General features: G+C 35.3%; 1 protein-coding gene across 9 annotated transcripts in view; it reads right to left on the bottom strand.

The window, feature by feature from the left end:
- Positions 1 to 1,533: 1,533 nt before the first annotated feature.
- The window catches only part of LARP1B (La ribonucleoprotein 1B), a 133,110-nt gene continuing 112,340 nt past the window's right edge, over positions 1,534 to 22,303 (bottom strand). For 5 of the 9 annotated variants that reach the window (XM_082727557.1, XM_082727556.1, XM_082727558.1 and 2 more), the window contains exons 15-19: positions 10,437 to 10,630; positions 9,921 to 10,065; positions 5,488 to 5,597; positions 4,631 to 4,758; positions 1,534 to 2,821 (exon numbers count right to left, since the gene is read on the bottom strand). In XM_082727557.1, the coding sequence (XP_082583683.1) occupies positions 2,576 to 2,821; positions 4,631 to 4,758; positions 5,488 to 5,597; positions 9,921 to 10,065; positions 10,437 to 10,630 (823 nt within the window). In that variant the 3' untranslated portion in view covers positions 1,534 to 2,575. Of the gene's footprint in view, positions 2,822 to 4,630; positions 4,759 to 5,487; positions 5,598 to 9,920; positions 10,066 to 10,436; positions 10,631 to 22,303 lie in introns of those variants that run through there. The other 4 variants (XM_082727559.1, XM_082727555.1, XM_082727554.1 and 1 more) reach the window with 2 other exon arrangements.

Genomic DNA, 22,303 nt, shown 5'->3' on the forward strand with positions numbered 1-22,303 from the left:
TATCTGAAAGTAGTGTGTTCTTAGGAAAGCTTTAATAAGCTGAAATCATGTAAAGAGAAGTATCCTCTTCACTTTCCTCAAGTTCTCATTGTACCACTTTTCTTTTACAAAAGGCCTACCTTAGGACAGGTTTTTGATAACTGAAAGAAATCCAAGGCGGATTTTTCCCTTTTACGACAAAAACCATTACTATACTAAGGTAAGTGTTTCATAAATGTGAACTTCCCTGCAACTCCAATTTGATATATACACAAAGATTCATCTATAGGGATGTGATTATTGTCGTTTATAACAGCTCAAACCTCACCACGTTAACATTCAACAGGAGATTAAATAAACATAAACTATGGGGGACGCCTGGGTGGCTCAGTTGGTTAAGCAGCTGCCTTCAGCTCAGGTCATGATCCCAGCGTCATGGGATCGAGTCCCACATCGGGCTCCTTGCTCCGCAGGGAGCCTGCTTCTCCCTCTGACTCTACCTGCCCCTCTGTCTGCCTGCCACTCTGCCTGTGCCTCGCTCTCGCTCGCTCGCTCTCTGACAAATAAATAAATAAAATCTTTAAAAAAAAACATAAACTATGATATAACATGAAGTATATGTTGGAATTTTATGTGACTTGTTAAAGTCATGGCGTAGAAATAATGACATCAATAAGTGCTCACCTCTAATATGTGGAAAAGCAAGTTATAACACTATGTGTATAACATGATACTGATTGGGGTTTTTTTCTTTTTTGAAAAGGTACTTTATTTTCTTCTTTGTGCTTTTCTAAATTTCCCAATTACATGTATCACTTTTATTTATAATCAAAATAATGATAAAATTTCTAAGTACACATCACAAAACTCTTGATTACTATATTTTCATATAAAATATACAATTTTCCAATCAAATTTACACTTGGATATTTAGGTGAGTAGAAATAATCTTAAATACAGGTTTCAGATGTATGGGTTCAATACAAAAAGGATACCGAGAAAATTTTTTCGATCTTTTCAAGAGACCCCCTTAAAGCTAGTAAGTATGATCTGGAAGTTTCTCAGTGAAAAGCAAGAACTACATATCTACTTAAGAAAACATTTAGAAATTTATTATTCTAACCCTTTAGTTGTTTTGCTCCCTTTCCAACATCTCTAAGTAAAATTTATTTTCTGAATATTCAAGTTTGACTGTTTCTTAAAATTAACACAACAAAATGACCCCCAAAAATTAAATATAAAACTGCAGATTATCATTTATGCATGGGTAATAACTACTGAAAATCTCTTAGTTCCTGATGAATAGCCCATTTATCCAAAGATTATATGTATCTCAATGTTGTCATTCTATAAGAACAAGACATCAAAAAGAAAATAATAATTTAGTATTATTGAACTAGCTGCTCTGCCAAGAAAATATATGTGGTAAATAAAAATGTATAAGTTTATAGTTGAAACTCTATTCACAAAATACAATGGTCTTCTACTAGCAGAATTTGAATATTAAAGCTTTTTAATTATATTCTAAACAAAATAATTAAAAATCAATTCCAATAACTTAGAATAAGTGCTTTATTTTTTTTTAATTCCCACAAAAACTGAAACTACCATTTACATCAGTTGCAAGAGCAATAAAAATTAGAAATCAATTTGCTGTAACTCTCGAAAACATGAGCATAAAACAAAACTAAAAGAAACAAAAAGGAAAAACTAAGTACTTCTTTTAAATTGAAGATAATCTGACTGCCTGTGACATACTGACCTATAGATGTACAAACAGCAGATCTTTTCAAAACAGGACAAGATTTAATTGATTTAGAACAATATTCCAAACAATCCCAACCAAGTTTTCAATTACTTGTTCTGGGTTATTATAGAGTCACAAAAAGTAAATCTCTTCTAATAGGTAACCAGCTGATGCCAGTTCAGAACACTCCACACCAGCATAGCAATAACTATGGAAATTATGAGTTATGACTACAGGAAAAAAAAAAAAAAAGGAAAACCCAGCACCCAAAATGCACATATTTTATACTTCAATTTAACTGCAATATAATTGTACTTTGGTTAAAAAAAAAAAAAGTTTCCTTAAACTATATGTCAAAAAGAAAAGCAAATGTATCACTTTATATTCTTTTTTTGAATTCAAAAAATATATACGTAATCTTCCTTTGTTTTTGATAAGTTCAAATATGAATTGATAGCAGGGTAATTGGATTCTTTAGGAAAGCTCTATAGAAGAGATGAATACAACATACTGTATCTTCTTTAAGAAGTATGAGCTGAAACGTTAGGCATTCCTTGTATTTTTTTGTATATATTTAAGGAATGCTGTCCTTGTAAACAATTACTTTGAAAAAGAAATACTGAGACCAAAATATATTACTAGAGGATCTCTATAAAAGGTCACCAAAACTATCCTTGCTCATGACATCAGGGAAAATGTTTTTAGAATTTATCTTGTTAGAAAAAAAAAATGCTACCACTTTCTTCCTTTTTCTTTTTTGCGATTATCACAATTAAACATCAGAAGATTTTTCCCAAATAAATGCTGATGCAAATGTCAATTTCAAGGGCAAACAACTTTCATAAGACTCTATTTCTCAGGCATTTCACCATCTGTTGAGACTGAGGCAGCACTGTTCTGGTGTGAATTGTCACTGGACTCCTGTGAAGTATTCCTTCTGGAACAGCTTATTGGGACCTGAAGCTGATTAACAGATGTAGGCTTAGCAGCACTTGGTGGCTTTGTAGAGGAATTAGATGGAAGTCTATGACGACTACTGTCCTCACCAGAAGTAGATGAATGTCTTTTTCTTCCAAATTCCTCACTAATAGGGGGCTGCAAATTATGAAAGATAGTTCAGTGAAAATTTTACTATTTTTCCTCCTTCCTGATCTAAGGTCAGACTTTTTCAACAAAAAAGGAAACTATGTTGGCATTTCAGTAGATTTTATTAGAATAACAAAAACTTTACAGCAATTTAAGGTATTCAATTTAAATTTCCTCTTTACATAACTCAGTCTACCAGTATTTGTTCTTCTTTCACTCAACATATATTTATTAAGACTCTCATATGTTTTAGGACTTGAACTACATTGCAGGGCATACATATAAGGCTTGATTCCCTGCCTCCAAGAAAATGTTTCAAAGAGGCTGTTTTCCTTCTTTTTTCAACTTCTGTCAACTGCAAAGCATTTATAAAACTCTAGTCCCTTCCAACCCTAAACTCCTATGCTAGGCTTGTTTGAATGATAATGTTTAACAGATGAAAGAAAGCAGCAGGGGGAGAAAAGAGATACCAAATCAAATAATCTTCAGTGAGTCTGAAGGTTTATCCAGGATTTCTAGGATAAGGAAACTGGACAGCATTATTGATGGTACTAATTTTAAACATTTTCAAACATTAATATCCATTAAGCTCTCAAATTCCCTCAGACTGTAAGCGGGGGGGCGGAGGGGTAGGCAATAAAAAGTTATTCTGCATTTTGAAAAGGTCAGCATTTAAGACCATTCCAGTTACAAAGATTTGGGAGTCCAGAACTATACACCACCAGCCTAATATTTTCCTTTGGAGACAAGTTAAGACCATAACCTCCTTCTCCAATCTTCCATTACATTTAAAAGCAGAGGCCTGAATTCTTAGTTTCTGTTCAGATAGGGCAAAAGTCACTATCACAGAGCAAGGATGTCTTTGTGACAGAACTGGCTAGGCCACTCTAGATACGCCTTAATTCCAGAGACAGGCACTTCTATTAATTCTGTCCCTGGGCCATGAAACCTATTTACACAAAATATAAAACAAACATATTACAATATAAGCCGAGATGGACCTAGCATGCCTTTCACCTCTCTCTCCTCTGTTCTTTTGATTCTTATTTCTTTTTCCTCCTTTTCCTTTATCTTATTTTCTTCTCATTTTTTTAATGCTTTCCTTTTCCTCTTGATATCAAATGTTTAAGGCTTTCTCTTCTGTCTTTATATATGTATGTAACATTCTTGTCTTAATTTTATTATGTGGGGAAACTTAAATCCATGTTATATCAGCATATATTACGAAAAGTATAGAATAAAATTATAAAGAAAGTGAAAAATTTCCAAACTGCTAGTGAGAAATTAGTAACATATCCATATAAAAGTTATTAAATCTATAAAATGTTTAATTACAGGGGCATATCAAAATTAAAGGGAACTGACAATTGTGCTGTGCTTACTTAAGATGTTACCTAAGATGTTAACATTTGGGAAATCTGGATAAACAGAGTATATGGGAGTTCTCTGTACTATCTTTACACCTGTTTTAAAGTTTGATTTCAAAACTAGAAAATTACCATTTCAAAATAAAAAGTTAAAAAAATAAAAATTGTAAAACCAAAGTTAAGAAGTCACTGATAGTTCAAAACATGAAGGTAATAAAAAGACTACAGAAGTAAGGACTTAAAACTTATGGGATGTCTGGGCAGCTCAGTGGGTTAAGCCTCTGACCTTGGCTCAGGTCATGATCTCCGGGTCCTAGGATGGAGCCCCCGCATCAGGCTCTCTGCTGAGCGAGGAGTCTGCTTCCCCCCTCTCTCTGCCTGCCTATCTGCCTACTTGTGATCTCGCTGTCAAATAAATAAATAAAAATCTTAAAAAAAAAACAAAACTTACATCAATGCGGAAGTCTTCTAACCTCTTAAAGCTACAGAGGTATTCCTGAAGTTTTGGGTCAATAGACTGTGTCTTAGATTGAGAATATTTTAGATAAGCCCAAAACTTTTCCAATCCATATAGCTGACCTAATAACAAAAAAATATATACACAATTAATTATATAGAATTTAAAAAATGATTCATATTAAACATGACCCCATCAGCAACTAACCACTTATCTTCCAGCCTATACTTTATCTAGATCTTGAGAATAAGACATTGTAATAATAATGGCAGCTAACATTTAGTAAGCATTTGTTATATAATAGGTATTATTTAAGTGGTTTTTATGTATTAAACTATTTTGAACCATATAAAAACCTGTAATATAGGTGCTCTTATGTATATTACTGATGAGTAAACTAAGGCTAACAAAGTTAAGTAACTTAACCAAAGTCACACAGCTATCAGGTGGTGAAAATGGGATTCAGATCTACGTATGAATCTAGCCCAAAACTTGCACTGTTACCCACCGTGCTAGTCCATCTTTCCAAGTATATGTGCTGATATTACAAAGAATTTTCATGTAATGGAACATCAGTGAGTATTATCTTCATGTTTTTCAAGGGAAAAATGGTAAAATACTACTCCATAAAGGAAACACTTGGGCGTAGTTATTTTCCAACACCTCATAGGAATGACCTTCTTATTATACTGTACCCCATAACCTTCATCAAGAACCGTAATAGTGGCATGAAGGTCTTAAATGTCCTACTCTGAAGAAAATAGTTCTGAACTCCTTCCCTTTTTATTGACTCAGGTTTACAATTTGCAAATAAAATAAGATTATTGCAGTTTTTTGTTTTGTTGTTTTACCAGATTCGTAGTCTTTTTTGGTTTCTTCTTGGAAATCCTTAAAAATTTCTTGTCTGAATTTTTTTTCCAGTCCATAACTATAAAACCTGAACAGACACTCTAATCCATACCTGTGGAAAGGAAATAAAAGGTTTATAATAAAAATTTTGCCATGACAATGTAAACATCTATGAGATAGAAGCAAACATGACAAAAATTGCCCAAGCAAAAAAATAAAGGCTTAAAGTTGTATAATTTTTAGTATGCAGTTTTTTTTAGCTGAAGTGGTTATTTAGTAATCCATATATGGTTTTGGTATTTTTGTTCACTCAGCCATAGCAGCTCATGGACATATAATGGGAACCTGCAGAATGAGGCAGCCCATGGACAACTATGGTGTGGCTTTGGACAGACAGAGGATCTCTCCTTGGTATTTCTGGAGACATGGTCAAAAGATTTAGTGACATTGGGAATGCTTTAGATTTTTTCCAAACCAAGGTTATAATACATGGTGTTAAATCCTTCTGAACATAATCTTTACTAAAGAGAGAGAAGACTATACTCTTGTGCCCTAGACCTTATGTTAATTGATCCATTCAACTATAAGTGACAAAGATAATTAAATGGCTCCTAACAGATCTTCCCTGCTTTAGTTATAAAGTACATTTCATAAAAGATATTTTGCTAAAATAATTGTAATCACTACAAAAATCAGAAAACAAATTTCCTTGTATTCTTCTATAACTACCTAGAGAACACAAGACAAATTTTGGACTGTGTTAAGCAAACTACATGGGCTCAACCTCTAATTAATGGTGATGAGTAGAACCCATAAGAATGAACAAAGTCAGCAAGATAACAGTAAAAGGACCAAGTCTAGCTTATTCCACTAAAACATGTCACAATTAAAAGATCCCTCAGTTAGGATCCTTAAGTTGTTCTAAGTACCTTAGTGGAATAAAGACTACAATTTCTTCATTACTGGTAACATAATTTTGCCTAGCTTTTATTCCCAATAAGGGGTGTGTGTGTGTGTGTGTGTGTCTTTTGTAACTACTACCTTATTTTCAAGATGGAAAGTGATAGTCTGTCCAGAATAAATAAGTTTCTTGGCAAGCCACCAAGAGAAATGTAGGACTACCAACTGCACACCCATCCACTGACCTGAGCTCTTTGCTTTGATAGCCTTAAGTGATGCTCTTCTTTGAGCTTGTATGACTGAAGGCTAAGGACTAAGGACTAAAGAACCACCATCTCAGAAATGACAAATCTTCCTTGATACCTCTTTTATGGGAAATTATATTGATATTTGTTATACATTAGTTTATCTTGGTAAAGGCCAATAGACTACTACAATATTTGGATTTTGAGTTTTATTTTTTATTTTTATTAATCTTATTTTTTGGTAAACCAATTCCAAAGACCAAAACTATGACATTAATAACAGCCCAACTATGCAGCTTAACTGCTGGAGTGAAGAGCAGGGGCAAATGGCCAGCCTCTTGGTTGTTATTTATTCATTTACTCCTCCTTATGAGACAGCTTAGATGGAAAACATAAAGGCTGAGAAGCAGAAAGAGCTACATTTGAATTCTAGGCCTATAATTATATCCCTAAAAATGGAGATAACAATATCCTACTTTTTAAGAATAGATGACATAGGGGCGCCTGGGTGGCTCAGTGGGTTAAGCCACTGCTTTCGGCTCAGGTCATGATCTCAGGGTCCTGGGATCGAGCCCCGCATCGGGCTCTCTGTTCAGCAGGGAGCCTGCTTCCCCCTCTCTCTCTCTCTGCCTGCCTGTCCGTCTACTTGTGATCGCTCTCTGTCAAATAAATAAATAAATAAATAAAATCTTAAAAAAAAAAAAAAAAAAGAATAGATGACATAATATTTGTAAAGCACTTAGACCAGAGCTGGCACATTCCTTATTGAAATCATCTTACTGCTAAATTTAGTCAATGGATAGATTAAGTATTGATCTTTCTAATAACAGTAACAATTTATTAAGCACTTACTGTGTATCCTATGTTAAGACCTTTACATGTTCTGTTTTGCTTAATCTTCACAATAACCCTCTGAGTGTATCTACCATAATTTCCCCTACTTTATACATAAAGAACCTAAATCTCACTGGGAATAATAACTTGTCAAGCTCACAGTAATTAATAGGCTGGGATTCAAATTTAGGTCTGATTTCAAAGCCTTCAGACACTTAACCACTATATTATACTTCCTACAGAAGAGCTAATCCAGGCTAGTCATGAACATTGCAGAAGCAGACCCAAAATGATGTGTTAAAAAGCTACTAGAAAAATACATGGACAACTATAGGAACACAGAAGAACTCCCAACCTAGCCTTGGATGCTCACAGGCATATCAGAAAAGTTATTAGAAAGTCCTGAAGACCAAACAAAGTGTTTGAAAAAAGAGCAAAATATCCTGAGATTAATTATAACAGTGAACGGGGTGCCTGGGTGACTCAGTCGGTTAAGCAACTGCTTTGGCTCAGGTCATGATCTCAGGGTCCTGGGATCAGTCCCAAATCAGGCTCCTTGCTCAGCGGGGAGCCTGCTTCTCCCTCTGCCTGCTCTGCCTGCCGTCCTCCCTGCTTGTGCTCTCTCTCTCTCTCTGATAAATAAATAAATAAAATCTTTTATTTTATAAAAAATATAAATATTTATATTTAAAAATTAAATAAAAATTATGTTATAATTATAACAATGACTTTCAAACTTTCTTATATCCAATATTAAGAAAAATATCTTATCTGGTGACCAAGTTAACACAACACTCACACATATAATGTGTGCACTTAAAAACATAGATAAGTTTTGCAATAATTCTTAAATTTGCATGTATGTATAAATTGTGAAAAAATTTAGCCTTACTATGTTCAGTGCAATCTGATATTTTTCAAACCAGTAAATTGACTTTGCAGCCCATTAACAGGTAGCACATCACTGTTTCAATGAGAACATCAAAATCAGAAATAGCAAATTTTGCCCTTTTGCCAATTCAGGTAAACTGGCAGTAGCTATCAAAAGTTTGATAAGACTGTAATCTGAATTCAAGAATAACATTAAACAGTGCTGGGTTTGAATAGAGATGTCAGTAATAACAGAAGAGAGAAACAGAGATAAACATACTATGTATCTGTCATTCCTGATCAAGATAAAGATTCTGGGAGAAAATTAAATAGTCTTTATTTTTATATATGTCAGGGCAAATGTAATTTATTCCAGAAAAATTTATTTGTAGCATCTTGTATTCCTCTGAAAGATTACAATAACTGATTAACAATATATTCTTATTTAAGACTTATAAGTAGAACGTGAAGAATGCTAAATTTGAGTAAACAGTGAGTGTAAAATCCTTTTTTTCCTCTTTCCATCTCTTCTTCCTCCTACCATTTTCCAGGAATAGTGTACAAGAGCCTACTTCATGTTTCTTTTCACCCTTTTAGTCTGGTATAAACACTCTCAAAACTTATTCTGAACATTTCTCAAAGAAACAAGGTCTAACCTGGATGAAAAGAATGAGATAGCAAAGCAGAGGGAGGAAGAAAAAAATATATATAGACATCTAGAGACTATAGTTTGGGTCATTCAGAGAACACATTCTGTACCACTGTTGCCTAGAGAACTAGAGCACTAGCAGGAAAAAGTGAGATTTGATAGATGAGTCTAGACATATCTTAAGAGGCCTTATTTTTTCTTGGCTCAAGTCATCTTCACAACTAGTTTGGCTCTAAGTATTTATCAATTTGGGGTGTATATGCATATGCAAGGGAAGTCTCTAGTGGCTCTTTCAAATTTCATTTGGCCTTTGTGCCATCCTCTAAGATGGCTCCAAATGATCCTACCTCCAGATATTCACAACCTTGGGTAGTCTCCTCCTACTAGATATGGTACCAGTGTTGGTCTGTGTGAACAATATAACAAGGCAGAAGTGATGGTATGTCACTTTCAAGCATAGGTTATACAAGACACCAAGGCTTCCATCTTGGAAGTTCTCCATCTTTCTTAGACTATTTGCTCTGGATGAAGTCATGTTGTTAAATGCCCACTGAGAGAGAGGCCTATGTGGTGAAGAACTAAAACTTCCTGCCAACAGCCATGTAAATAAGCTTGACTCCTCCAGCCTGAGTCAAGTCTTCAGAGACGGCATCCTGGTCTAACACCTTAACTGCAAATGAGACATCTAAGTCAGAACCACCCAGCTAAGCTATTCTTAAGGTCTTGACCCTTAGGAACTGTAAACTAATAAATACTTGTTGTTTAATCCTCTGAGTTTTGGGATAATCTGCAATGCAGCAATAGGAAACTAATATTGCCCTCTCTCTAGTTATGTTGTGCTACTTTCATAGTTCAAACAGGGCTACTTCAGTACTAGCTTTTGTGTTCTTTTTTTGAAAACTCCCTTTAACTGTAAAAATGTGAGAAAATATTTGACCTGTAATTTTCTTTTGCATCTTCCCAAGCAAGTTGTCTAAATTCCTCATACATTTTTTTATTGAAGTGATCTCTGAGGAAAAAGGACCAGAAACGAAAGAGGGTATTCATTTCTTGGGACTGGCCAATTCCCAAGCGTTTTCTCTCTGGAAAAAGTTAAAATAATAAAACATGTTTTTGTTAAAGAAACTTATTAAAGTCAAAACAGCAGACATTTTACATAACCTAAAACAAGGAACGTTAAAACACATTAATCTCCAAAATGTATTTGGGTTTCTTCTAAATAAGGGACAGATATTAATCCATTTCCTGACTCATTGCTCAAATCTAAGCATTCGTCAGTACTAATAAGAATATGCTAAACTTTATTTCTTAATGAGTTAAGCTACAAAACACATGAATACTTACCTAAGGTAATTAAAACAAAATAAAAGAATATCTTAACCTGATATTAAATGTCACATTTATAAATATATTTTAGTTTTAAACATAGCTACATAAAGGACAAGCATCTTACCACTTAGACATCTTCGACGATACTTGTGGTACACTTGTTGGGTAAAGCCATTTTCCTTCAAAAGTTCATGAGAAGGGTGCTGGAACTTTGGGAATGATTGAGGAGTACATCCATAACTTCCTACTAGTGGTGCACCTTCTGAAGGTGAAGCATTTGAACTGCTGTTTGAGGAGGGGGGGAAAAAAGCCTTCAAACTGAAATATCAAGAACCAAGTGTTTAAACCAAGTGTTTAAACAATTTGTGCTATTTGTTCGTTATTGCATCTGAACATTAGTCCCTAACACTAAACTAATGACATAAAAATCTAATTGCTATTTATGTTTAAATAGCATAGTTAACAGGTATATTCAGAAGATAATAAAAAACATGGTTATAAATTCTCAAATTAAAGCAGTAAGTAGAAGCAGATACCTGAATAGCTAGCTTATTCCTCTTCCAGATCTATTACTAGTTTAATTTCTTATGTAGGGGAGAAATTTTCAATTTTCATGAATAATTAAGTAAATGAAGTAAGTTGGATAAATGGAAATGAGAAATAATATCTGGCACAAAGATAACAATTTCATGAGTCCAGAGACATACTTGCAATTCTGTAAATCAATTTCATTTCTGAAATATCTCTGGAATTGGTCTTTTCCTTTTTGTCTGCATTCCGTTATTCAAATTCAGGCTTCCTTCCTCTTTCACTCAAACTAACTGGTCTCCTAATTTTTCCAATCTCCCTCCTCTATCCTACCACCAAAGTGATCTTCCTGTGTTTTGTTTTTTGTTTTTGCTTCAAAGTGATCTTCCTAAAACTGTGATCTAAATCAGTGGTTTTCAATGTGTTGTCTGTGGATCCTTGGAGGGGTTCCCAGGAACTCTTCAGAAAGTTTGTAACACAAGACCATTTTTCACAATAACACTAAGGTATTATTTGCCCTTTTCACTGTGTTCACATTTGTACTGAATAGTTACTAAAGCAATGGTGTAGAAAACCACTGATGAAAATTGAGGCAGTGGCACAAACTTTACATACTAGTGATTGTATTATTCACTGATGCCAGTTTCAACTTAAGATTCCTTGATGGAGCAAAAAAAATTAACTATGTGAAATCTCAAGCCCTGAGTACCTGTCTTACTGCATGTGACAAAATGGAACAAAAACTTTAGTTTTATAGACAGTTCTGGAAATGCTTCACAACAATGTGAAGATACTTAACATTCCTGATCTGTACACTTAAAAATGATTAAAATGGTAAATTTTTATATAGTTTTAAATCACAATTAGAAAAAAATGGGAGGCGCCTAGGTGGCTAATTGGTTAAGTGTCCCAACTCCTGGTTTCAGCTTGAGTTATAGCCTCGGGGTCCTGGGATCGAGCCCCAAGTCAGGCTCTATTCTCAGCTCAGAGTCTGTTTGTCCCTCTCCCTCGGCTCTCCCCCATCCCCCACCACTGTCCACTCTCTAAAAAAGAAATAAAATCTTTTTTTTTTTTAAAGGGATGAAAGCATAAAGCACTTTTCTAGCATTATCAAAGTATAATGGCTATTTTTAATGGATTGAATGTGCCTTGAATTCCTAGCTCCTAATATGAAGGTATTAGGAGGTAATTAAGTCATGAGGGTAGTGTTCTAATGAGTGGAGTACGTGCCCTTATAAAAAGAAACACAAGATAGCTTGCTTCCTTTCTTTCTGCTACTTGCCATGTAAGGATACAAGAAGATAGCCATCTGCAAAGCAGGCCCTCACCAATACCAGATCTGTTGGCACCTTCATCCTAAAACTGTGAGAAATAAACTTAAGCTACCCAGTCCATGCCATATGTGTTAGAGCAGCTCAAACTGAGACAGTTGTCTTAAGTCAAAGCACTTGTGTGATAAAGTTGCGAGCTGACCTAATTGATTTTTTCATGGAACACCATTTCTAACTAGAAAACAAACAAATTATGGTTATTCAGACTTCATTTTGTGTCAGATATTTCCTTGAAAATGAACAAAATGAATCTATAATGTCATGGAAAACTGAGCTTTAATGCAAATGTTCGAATTTTTGAAACCTTGTATTTGTCACCAGGAGCCTGATAATTTCCACTAATATTTAGACTTTTCTAATGAAATCAGTGGTGATTTTTTTTTTAGGAGTTTGTATATGCATGTGTGCGTGTATGGTAAAATATACACAACATTTAATTTTAATCATTCCTAAACATGCTTACTATTCATCAGCATTAAATATTCTCAATGTTATATAACCACCACCACTCTCTACCTAAAAACTCTAACAAAAACTCTATTAAACAAAATTAGCCCTTCTTCATCCCTTCAGCTCCCAATATCTTCTATTTTACTTTCTCTCTTTTAATTTGATTATTCAGCATACCTCACATACAAGTGAGAAGATACTCTACTCACCCTTTGAGTCTGACTTATTTCACTAAGCATGTTTTCAAGGTCTATCTATGTTGTTGCAATAAGTTAAACTTTCATTCTTTTATATGGTTGAATAATATTCCATTATATGTATATACCATATTGTGTTTATGCAGTAATCTGTTAAAGGACATGTGTTGTTTACATCTTTTGGCTGTTATGAATAATACTTGTATAAACATGGACTTAAAAATGTTTGTTCAACTCCCTGTTTTCAATTCTTTTGGATATATCCCTCAGGAGAGCAATAGCTGGAACATATGGTAATTGTATGTTTTAACCTTTTGAAAAAATGACGAACTGTTTTGTAGTGGCTGTGGCAGTTAATATCTTCGCAAACAATGTTCAAGAGTTCCAATTTCTCCACATCTTCACAAACACTTATTTTCAGGTATAAACGTATGTATTTAAGTATGCCCATGGGGCCTAAACTCATGACCCTGAGGATCAAGACCTGAGCTGAAATCAAGAGTTGGGTGCTTAACCAACCAAGCCTCCCAAATGCCCCATCTTTTCAGCATTTTAAACATTTATATATTAGCTATATATATTAGATAGCTTAGGCTGCCATAACAAGATACCACAGGCTGGACTGCTTAAACAACAGAACTTTATGGTCTCACAATTCTGGGGGTCAGAAGTCTATTAGAAGGTGGAAGAGGGGCAGTAAAATATCCTCTAGACTGAAAAGGTACTTTGAGACCAAAATACAAACCAAGCAACTCCAACTGTTTGGCTTTTTATTTAGGGAAACTTACTGACAGGAGGATCGGGTGGACAGATGATCTTAGCACTAAGCAGCTATTTTCCACAAAGTCTAGAACTTAATCTATAGAAATTATAGAGCAGGGGCATCATTGTGGGGAGGTTGAAGGGCAGTCATCTAAAGTAGCACTATCTGTGTGCCAGAGGGATCTCTACTATTCATCTGAAGTGGCACAATCTGTACACCTTCCCTCATTCCAGCTAGAGCACACATTAACCTCCAACAGGCCTGGAACATGTGGCCCTGTGGAAGGTCACTGTGCAGACAAGAACAAGATAAAAAGCAAAAGATGGAATCACTATTGTCAGCAGTCCTACAAAGTCCAACATTAAAGTGGCAGCAGCATTGGTTTCTGGTGAGGCTTCTCTTCCTCGCTTACAGACAGCCACTTTCTCTATGTGTCTTCACATGGCTTTTCCTCTGTGTATATATAGAAAGAGATCTCTCGTGTTTCTTCCTCTTCTTACAAAGACACCAGTCCTATTAAATTAGGGGCCACTTTTATGACTTCATTTAACTTTACCTTTAATGGGTCTCCCTGTAATATCTCCAAGTATAATCACACTGGGGGTTAAGACTTCAACATTTTAAGGAGAAACCATAATACCATGCTAGTAGGTATGAGGAGGTATCTCACTGTGGTTTTTTATTTGCATTTCTCTAATGACTAATGATATTGAGCATCTTATCATGGGCTTATTGGCCACTTGTATATCTTCTTTGAAGAAATGTCTATTGAAATCCTTTGCCTATTTTTGAATTAGGTTTTTGAAGTACATTATATATTCTAAATATTAATCCCTTAACAGATACTTGATTTGCAAACTTGATTTTCTCCTATTGAATAGGTTGTCTTTTGACTCTGATACATAAAAGTTCTTAATTATAGAGGTGCCTGGGTGGCTCAGTGGGTTAAGCCTCTGCCTTCAGCTCAGGTCATGATCTCAGGGTCCTGGGATCAAGCCCCACTTCGGTCTCTCTGCTCAGTGGGAGCCTGCTTCTCCCTCTCTCTGCCTGCCTCTCTGCCTATTTGTGATCTCTGTCTGTCAAATGAATAAATAAAATCTTTTTTTAAAAATTTCTTAATTATAATGAAGTATAATTTATTTTTTTTCTTTTGTTACCTGTGCTTTTGGTGTCATAGAAGAAACCAATGTCAAACCCAGAGTGATGAATATTTTCCCTTATGCTTTCTTCTAACAATTTTATAGCTTTAACTCTTAAGTTTAGGTCTTTGATCAATTTTGAGTTAATTTTTTTATACAGGGTATAAGGTCTGGATCCATGCTTATCCATCCTTTTCCATGTTGGATATTCAATTTTCCCAGTAGCATTTGTTGACAAGATGGGCTTTTTCTTTACTGGACAGTTCTAGCACCCATTTTGAAAATAAACTGACCAGACATATGAGGGTTTATTTCTAGGCTCTCTATTCTATTCCATTGGTCCACTTGCCTGTCCTTATGTCAGGACCATAATATATTTTTTTAATTTTTAATTTTCTTCTTTTTTGTTTACAATTTCTTTTTTTAAAGATTTTGTTTATTTATTTGATGGGGGGGGTGGGGGGGAGAAAGCAAGCACAAGCAGGGGGAGCGACAGGTACAGGGAGAAGCAGGTTTCCCACTGAGCAAGGAGCCTAATGTGGGGCTCAATCCCAGGACCCTGCAATCACGACCTGAGCTGAAGGCAGTCACTAAACTGACTGAGCCACCCCGGTGCTTTAGTTTAATACTGTAGCTTTGTAGTAGTCAGGAAGTGTTAGTCCTCCAATTTTATTCTTCCTCTCTAAGACTGTTTTGGCTTCTCAGGACTCCTTGCAGTTTCCTATGAATTTGAGAATAAGGTTTTCCATTTCTGTGAAAATCATTGTCAGACACACAGAACAATGGAATAGAATAGAAAACCCAGAAATGAATCTTTTTTATGGTCAACTAATCTTTGACAAAGCAAGAAAGAACATCCAATGTAAAAAATGTAAATGTAAAAATGTAATGTAAATGTAAAAAATGTAATGTAAAAAAACCAGTCTCTTAAACAAATGGTGGTGGGAAAACTGGACAGCGACATGTAAAAGAATAGAACTGGACAACTTTCTTATACCATACACAAAAATAAATTCAAAATGAATGAGAGACCTAAATATAAGACAGGAAACCATCAAAATCCTAGAGGAGAACATAGGCAGTAACCTCTCTGACATCGGTCATAGCAACTTCTTACTGGACAGGTCTTCAGAGGCAAGGGAAACAAAAGCAAAAATGAACTACTAGGACTTCATCAAGATAACAGACTTCTGCACAGTGAAGGAAACAATCATCAAAATTAAAAGACAACCTTTGGAGTCGGAGAAGATATTTGCAAAGGACATATCAGATAATGGGTTAGTATCTAAAATCTATAAAGTACTTATTGAATTCAACACCAAAAACAAATAATCCAGTTAACAAATAGGCAGAAAACATAGGCATTTTTCCAAAGAAAACATCCAGATGGCTAACAGACATCACCAGCAAAATACAAATCAAAATGAGATAACATCTCACACCTATCAGAAAGGCTAAAATAATAACATAGGAAACAACAGGTGTTGGTGAAGATGTGGAGAAAAGGGAAACTCTCTTACACTGTTGGTGGGAATGCAAATTGGTATAGCCACTCTGGAAAACAGTATGGAGGTTTCTCAAAAAGTTATAATAGAGAACTGCCCTCTGACCCAGCAATTGCACTACTAGGAATTTACCCAAAGGATACAAAAATACTGATTCAAAGGGGCACATGTGTCCCAATGTTCATAGAAGCATTATCAATAATAGCAAAATTATGGAAAAAGCCCAAATGTCCATTGACTGATGGATAAAGAATGTATGGTGTGTATGTATGTATGTGCATATACATCTATATGTATATACATATATATATGCAATGGAATATTACTCAACTATAAAAAAGAATGAAATCTTGCCATTTGCAACAACATGGATGAAGATAGAGAGTATTATGCTAAGCAAAATAAGTCAGTCACAGAAAGACAATACCATATGACTTCATTCAGGTGTGGAATTTAAGAAACAAATCAGATGAACACAGGGGGATATTTAAAAAAAAGAGAGGCAAATCATAAAACAGACTTTTAACTATAGAAGACAAATTGAGGATTACTGGAAGGGAGGCTGGTGGAAGGATGGGTTAAATGGGTGACAGGTATTAAGGAAGCCTCTTGTGATGAGCACTAGGTGTTATATGTGAGTGATGAATCATCAAATCCTGCCCATGAAAGTAAAATTACACTGTGTGATAGCTAACTAGAATTTAAATAAAAATTTGGAAGGAAAAAAAAAAAGGAAAAGGCTGTTGGAATTCTGATAAGGATTTTGTTGAATCTATCGATCACTTCAGATAGCACTGATATCTTAACAATGTTGAGTCTTCCTATCCATGAATATGAAATGTCTCTCCATTTATTTAGGCCTGCTGTAATTTTTTCAGCAATGTTTTGTAGTTTTCAGCATACAAAACTTTCACCTCTTTGGTTAGATATTTTTTCCCCTAAGTATCTAATTCTTTTAGGTGCTAATGTAAATAGAATTGCTTTCTTAATTTCCTTTTCAAATTGCTCAAACGCTGGCATATAGAAACACAACTGATTTGTGTTTTGTACCCTACAACTTTGCCAAATTTGTTTGTTAGTTTTAGTATCTTTCTCATTAATCCTCTGAGATTTTCTATATATGGAATCACACTACCTGTGACTAGAGATAGTCTTACCCCTTCCTTTTTTTTTTTTTTGTTTAGTTTTTTTGTTGTTGTTTGTTTTTTAATTCATTTGAGAGAGAGAGCATGCACAAGCAACGGGAGAGTCAGAAGCGGGGGAAGAGGCAGAAGCAGACTCCCAGCTGAGCTAGGAGCCTGACATGGGGCATGATCCCAGGACCTGGAGATCATGACCTGAACTAAAGGCAGATGCTTAACCATCTGAGCCACTCAGGCAACACTTACTCCCTCATTTTTAATTTGATGTCTTTCCTTCCTTTCCCTACTAGCTCTGGCTAAAACTTTCAGTACAACTTTGAAGACCAACAGTGAAATCAAATATCCTCCTTATTTATTTATTTATTTGGCAGGAAGACAGAGAGCACAAGCAGGCAAAATGGCAGGCAGTGGGAGAGGGAGAAGCAGGCAGTGCTGAGCAAGGAGCCTGACGCGGGGCTTGATCCCAGGACCCTGGAATCACGACCCAAGATGAAGGCAGAGCCTTGTCTTGTTTCTGATTTTAGGAGAAACAAATTTCAGTCTTTCACCATTGAGAATGATGTTAGCTGTGGGTTTCTTATAAATACTTTTTACCATGTTGAGGGATTTTCCTTCTATTCTTAGTTTTCAGACTTTTTAATCATAAAAAGATGTTGGATTTTGTCAAATGTTTTTTCTATGTCAACTGAGATGATCACGTAGTCATTTCCTTAATTCTTTTTTTAAAAATCTTAAAATAAATTAATAAATAAATAATTTTATTATTTAATAATATATAATTATATAATACTTTTATTATAAATTTAATTTTTATTTTAGAGAGAGTCAGTGTGTGCAAATGTGGGCAGGGGGAGAGGGAGAGAGAGAATCCTTAAGCAGACTCCCCTCTGAGCTTGGTGCTTGATGTGGGGCTTAATCCCAGGACCTTGAGATCATGACCTGAGCTGAGATCAAGGTCGGCTGCCTAACCAACTGGGCCACCCAGGTGCCCCAGTCATTTCCTTAGGTCTATTAATATGATGTATTACACTGATTTTCTTAGTTGAACACTCTTGCATTACTGGGATAAATTCCATTTGGTCATGGTGAATAATCTTTTCAACACACTAATGGACTTTTTAAAATTTTATTTTTATTTATTTATTTTTTTAAGTAGGGTCCAGGCTCAACATGGAGCTTGAATTCACAATCCTCAGATTAAGAGTCATGTGCTCTACTAACTGAGCCAGCCTAGTGTCCCTGACAACTGCTGGATTTCATTTGTTAATATTTGGTGAGAACTTCTGCATCTATATTCATAATTCACTTCTGCATCATTCACTTCTGCATCATATATTCATAATTTTATTTTCTTGTGATGTCTTTATCTGGTTTTGGTATCAGCATAATGTAGGCCTCATAGAGTAAGCATTCCCTTCTCTTCAAATTTTTGGAAGAGTTTGAAAGAGATTAGTGTTAATTCTTTAACTATCTGGTAGAATTCACTTCAAGTGGAGCCATTGGTCTGGAATTTTCTTTGTTAGGGGAAGTCTTTGATTACTGATTTGATCTCTTTTATGCATGGGTTCAGATTGTCTATTTCTTCTTCAATCAATTTAATTTGTATGTTTTGAGGAATCTGTTCATTTCTTCCAGGTTGTCTAATCTGTTAATGTATATTTTCACACTAATCTCTTCTAATCCTCTTATCTCTGTAAAATTGGTTAGTTATGTTTCCATCTCTATTTCTGATTTTAGTTATTTGCATCTTCTCTTTTTGCTCTGGCAGTCAGCTAAAGAAGCTTTGTTAGTTTTGTTGATCTTCTCAAAGAACCAACATTTGTTTTTACTGATTTTCTCTTCTCTTTATTGTTTATTTTTGCTCTCGTTTTCAACATTTCCTTCCTCCCTTCTGCTAGCTTTGCATTTATTTTGCTCTTCATTTTCAAGTTTCTTAAAATATAATGTTAGGTTACTGATTTGTGAACTCTTTTCTTTTTAAAGTAGGCATTTATAGCTATAAATTTCTCTCTGAGCACTGCTCTCCTTGCATTCCTTTAAGATTTGGTATGCTGTTTTCACTTTCATATCTCTCTCAGTATTTTCTAATTTCCTTTATGATGTCTTCTTTGACTCATGGGTTAAAAGTGTGTTGTTTAACTGCCACATACTTGTGAATTTTCCAGTTTTACTTCTGTTATAGATTTCTACTACCTTCATTCCACTGAAATCAGAGAAGATATCTTATATGGTATCACATTTAAAGTCTACTAAAGCTTTTGTTTTGGCCTAACACATGGTCTATTGTACAAAACGTCCTGTGTATACTTAAGAATGTATATTCTGTGCTGTTGTTGGGTAGACTATATATATATATATATATATATATATATATATATATATATATATATATTCTGCTAGGTCTAATTGGTTTATTGCATTGTTAAGGTTCTCTATTTTGTTACTCATCTTATGTCAACTTGATTTATGCATTATTGAAAGTAGTGTATTGAGGGCGCCTGGGTGGCTCAGTGGTTAAGCCGCTGCCTTCGGCTCAGGTCATGATCTCAGGGTCCTGGGATCGAGTCCCGCATCGGGCTCTCTGCTCAGCAGGGAGCCTGCTTCCTCCTCTCTCTCTCTCTGCCTGCCTCTCTGCCTACTTGTGATTTCTCTCTGTCAAATAAATAAATAAAATCTTAAAAAAAAAAAAAGAAAGTAGTGTATTGAAATCTCCAACTATTCTTGTAGAAATGTTTATTTCTCTAATTTTTTTCAATTTTTACTTCATACATTTTTTTTAAAAAAGATTTTATTTATTTATTTGAGAGAAAGTGGTGGGAAGGGCAGAGAGACAGAATCTCAAGCAGACTTCCTGCTAAGATGGAACCTGACAAGGTGCCTAGATTTCACAACCTTGAGATCATGAGCTGAGCTGAAATTAAGAAATGGATGCTCAACTGACTAAACCACCCAGATGCCCCAATTTTTGTTTCATAGACTATGAGGGGCTGTTAATAGTTACATATACGTTTATACAATTAACCCTTGAACAATGCAGGAGATAGGGGTGCTGACACTCTACACTAGTCAAATATCTACATGTAAATTTTGACTCCCTAAAAACTTTACTAATAGCCTACTGTTGAAGCCTTGCTGTCAGAAGCCTTGCTGATAACATACACAGTTAATTAACACATACTTTGTATGTCATGTGTATTACATACTATACTTTTATAGTATGTAAAGAAAAGAAAATGTTATTTAAAAATCATAGGAGGGGCGCCTGGGTGGCTCAGTGGGTTAAGCCTCTGCCTTTGGCTCAGGTCATGATCTCGGGATCCTGGGATCGAGCCCTGCATTGGGCTCTCTGCTCATCAGGGAGCTTGCTTCCCCCTCTCTCTCTGCCTGCCTCTCTGCCTACTTGTGGTCTCCCTCTCTCTGTCAAATGAATAAATAAAATCTTTTAAAAAATCATAGGAGAGGGGCACTTGGGTGGCTCACTGGGTTGAAGCCTCTGCCTTTGGCTGAGGTCATGACCCCAGGGTCCTGGGATCCAGCCCCACAGCAAGCTCTCTGCTCAGCGGGGAGCCTGCTCCCCCCCCCCCCGCCTGCCTCTCTGCCTACTTGTGATCTACATCCGTCAAATAAATAAATAAATAAATATTTTTTAAAAATCATAGGAGAAAATAATATTTATAGTACTCTAGTGGGGATGTAAGTATAGCTGGATTATATGAAACTGTATTCATATCAGTCAGCCTAGGATTTATTTTAGCTAAATTCTGCAGATTAGGAACAAATAAAATGGAAAGAGATGAGAGTTTACTCAGCTTGAGATCTGGAGATATTAGAGGTATAAAATAAGTCTAAGAGCAAGAATCTAGAATTCAATAAAAATTTATAAGACACAAACTAACAAGAAAATTAAATTTTTTAATAAAATTTTTTTAATAAAAAATAATGCAAAAAAAAAAAAAACAAAACAAACAGAAGGATATATACATCAGATGACCCACCTATTGGCATGATCACACAATGGACTTTAAAATAACCATGATTAGATTATTATGTTGAAGGAATTCATGGAAAGGAGAAAATGCATGATAAAAAACTTCTGCAGGAAAAAGAGAACTATTAATAAGATGTCAGATGGTAATGCAAAATATATAAAGCACAATTATCAGAAATGGAAAATTTCTCTGATGAGCTTATCAGGAGACTGGACACAACTAAAAATGAACAAGGGTCAATCAAAATTATCCAATATGAATTACAAAGAGAAAAAGTAGAAAAAAAAGATCAGATCATCTAAGAGCTGTGAGATATTAACAAATGATCTAATATACATGTAATTGGATCCCAGAAGTAGGAACAAACAAGAACACAGGGCAAGGGCGCCTGGGTGGCTCAGTGGATTAAGCCGCTGCCTTTGGCTCAGGTCATGATCTCAGGGTCCTGGGATTGAGTCCCGCATCGGGCTCTCTGCTCAGCGGGGGGCCTGCTTCCTCCTCTCTCTCTCTCTCTGCCTGCCTCTCCATCTACTTGTGATCTCTCTCTGTCAAATAAATAAATAAAATCTTAAAAAAAAAAAAAAGAACACAGGGCAAAAAATACTTGAAGAGATAAGAGATGAAAATTTTCCTAACTGAATAAAAGACAACAAATTAAGTGGGTAGGAGAAGAATCAATGAAACAAGATGGGATTGGGAGGGAGACAAACCGTAAGTGACTCTTAATCTCACAAAACAAAGTGAGGGTTGCTGGGGGGAGGGGGTTTGGGAGAAGGTGGGTGGGGTTATGGACATTGGGGAGGGTATGTGCTTTGGTGAGTGCTGTGAAGTGTGTAAACCTGGCGATTCACAGACCTGTACCCCTGGGGATAAAAATATATGTTTATATAAGATAAAAAATTTTAAAAAACACACACAAAAAAACCAATGAATCCAAAGACTTCAGA

Source organism: Mustela nivalis (genome assembly GCF_964662115.1).
Source record: "Mustela nivalis genome assembly, chromosome: 4".
In the NCBI taxonomy this organism is placed as follows: domain Eukaryota; kingdom Metazoa; phylum Chordata; class Mammalia; order Carnivora; family Mustelidae; genus Mustela; species Mustela nivalis.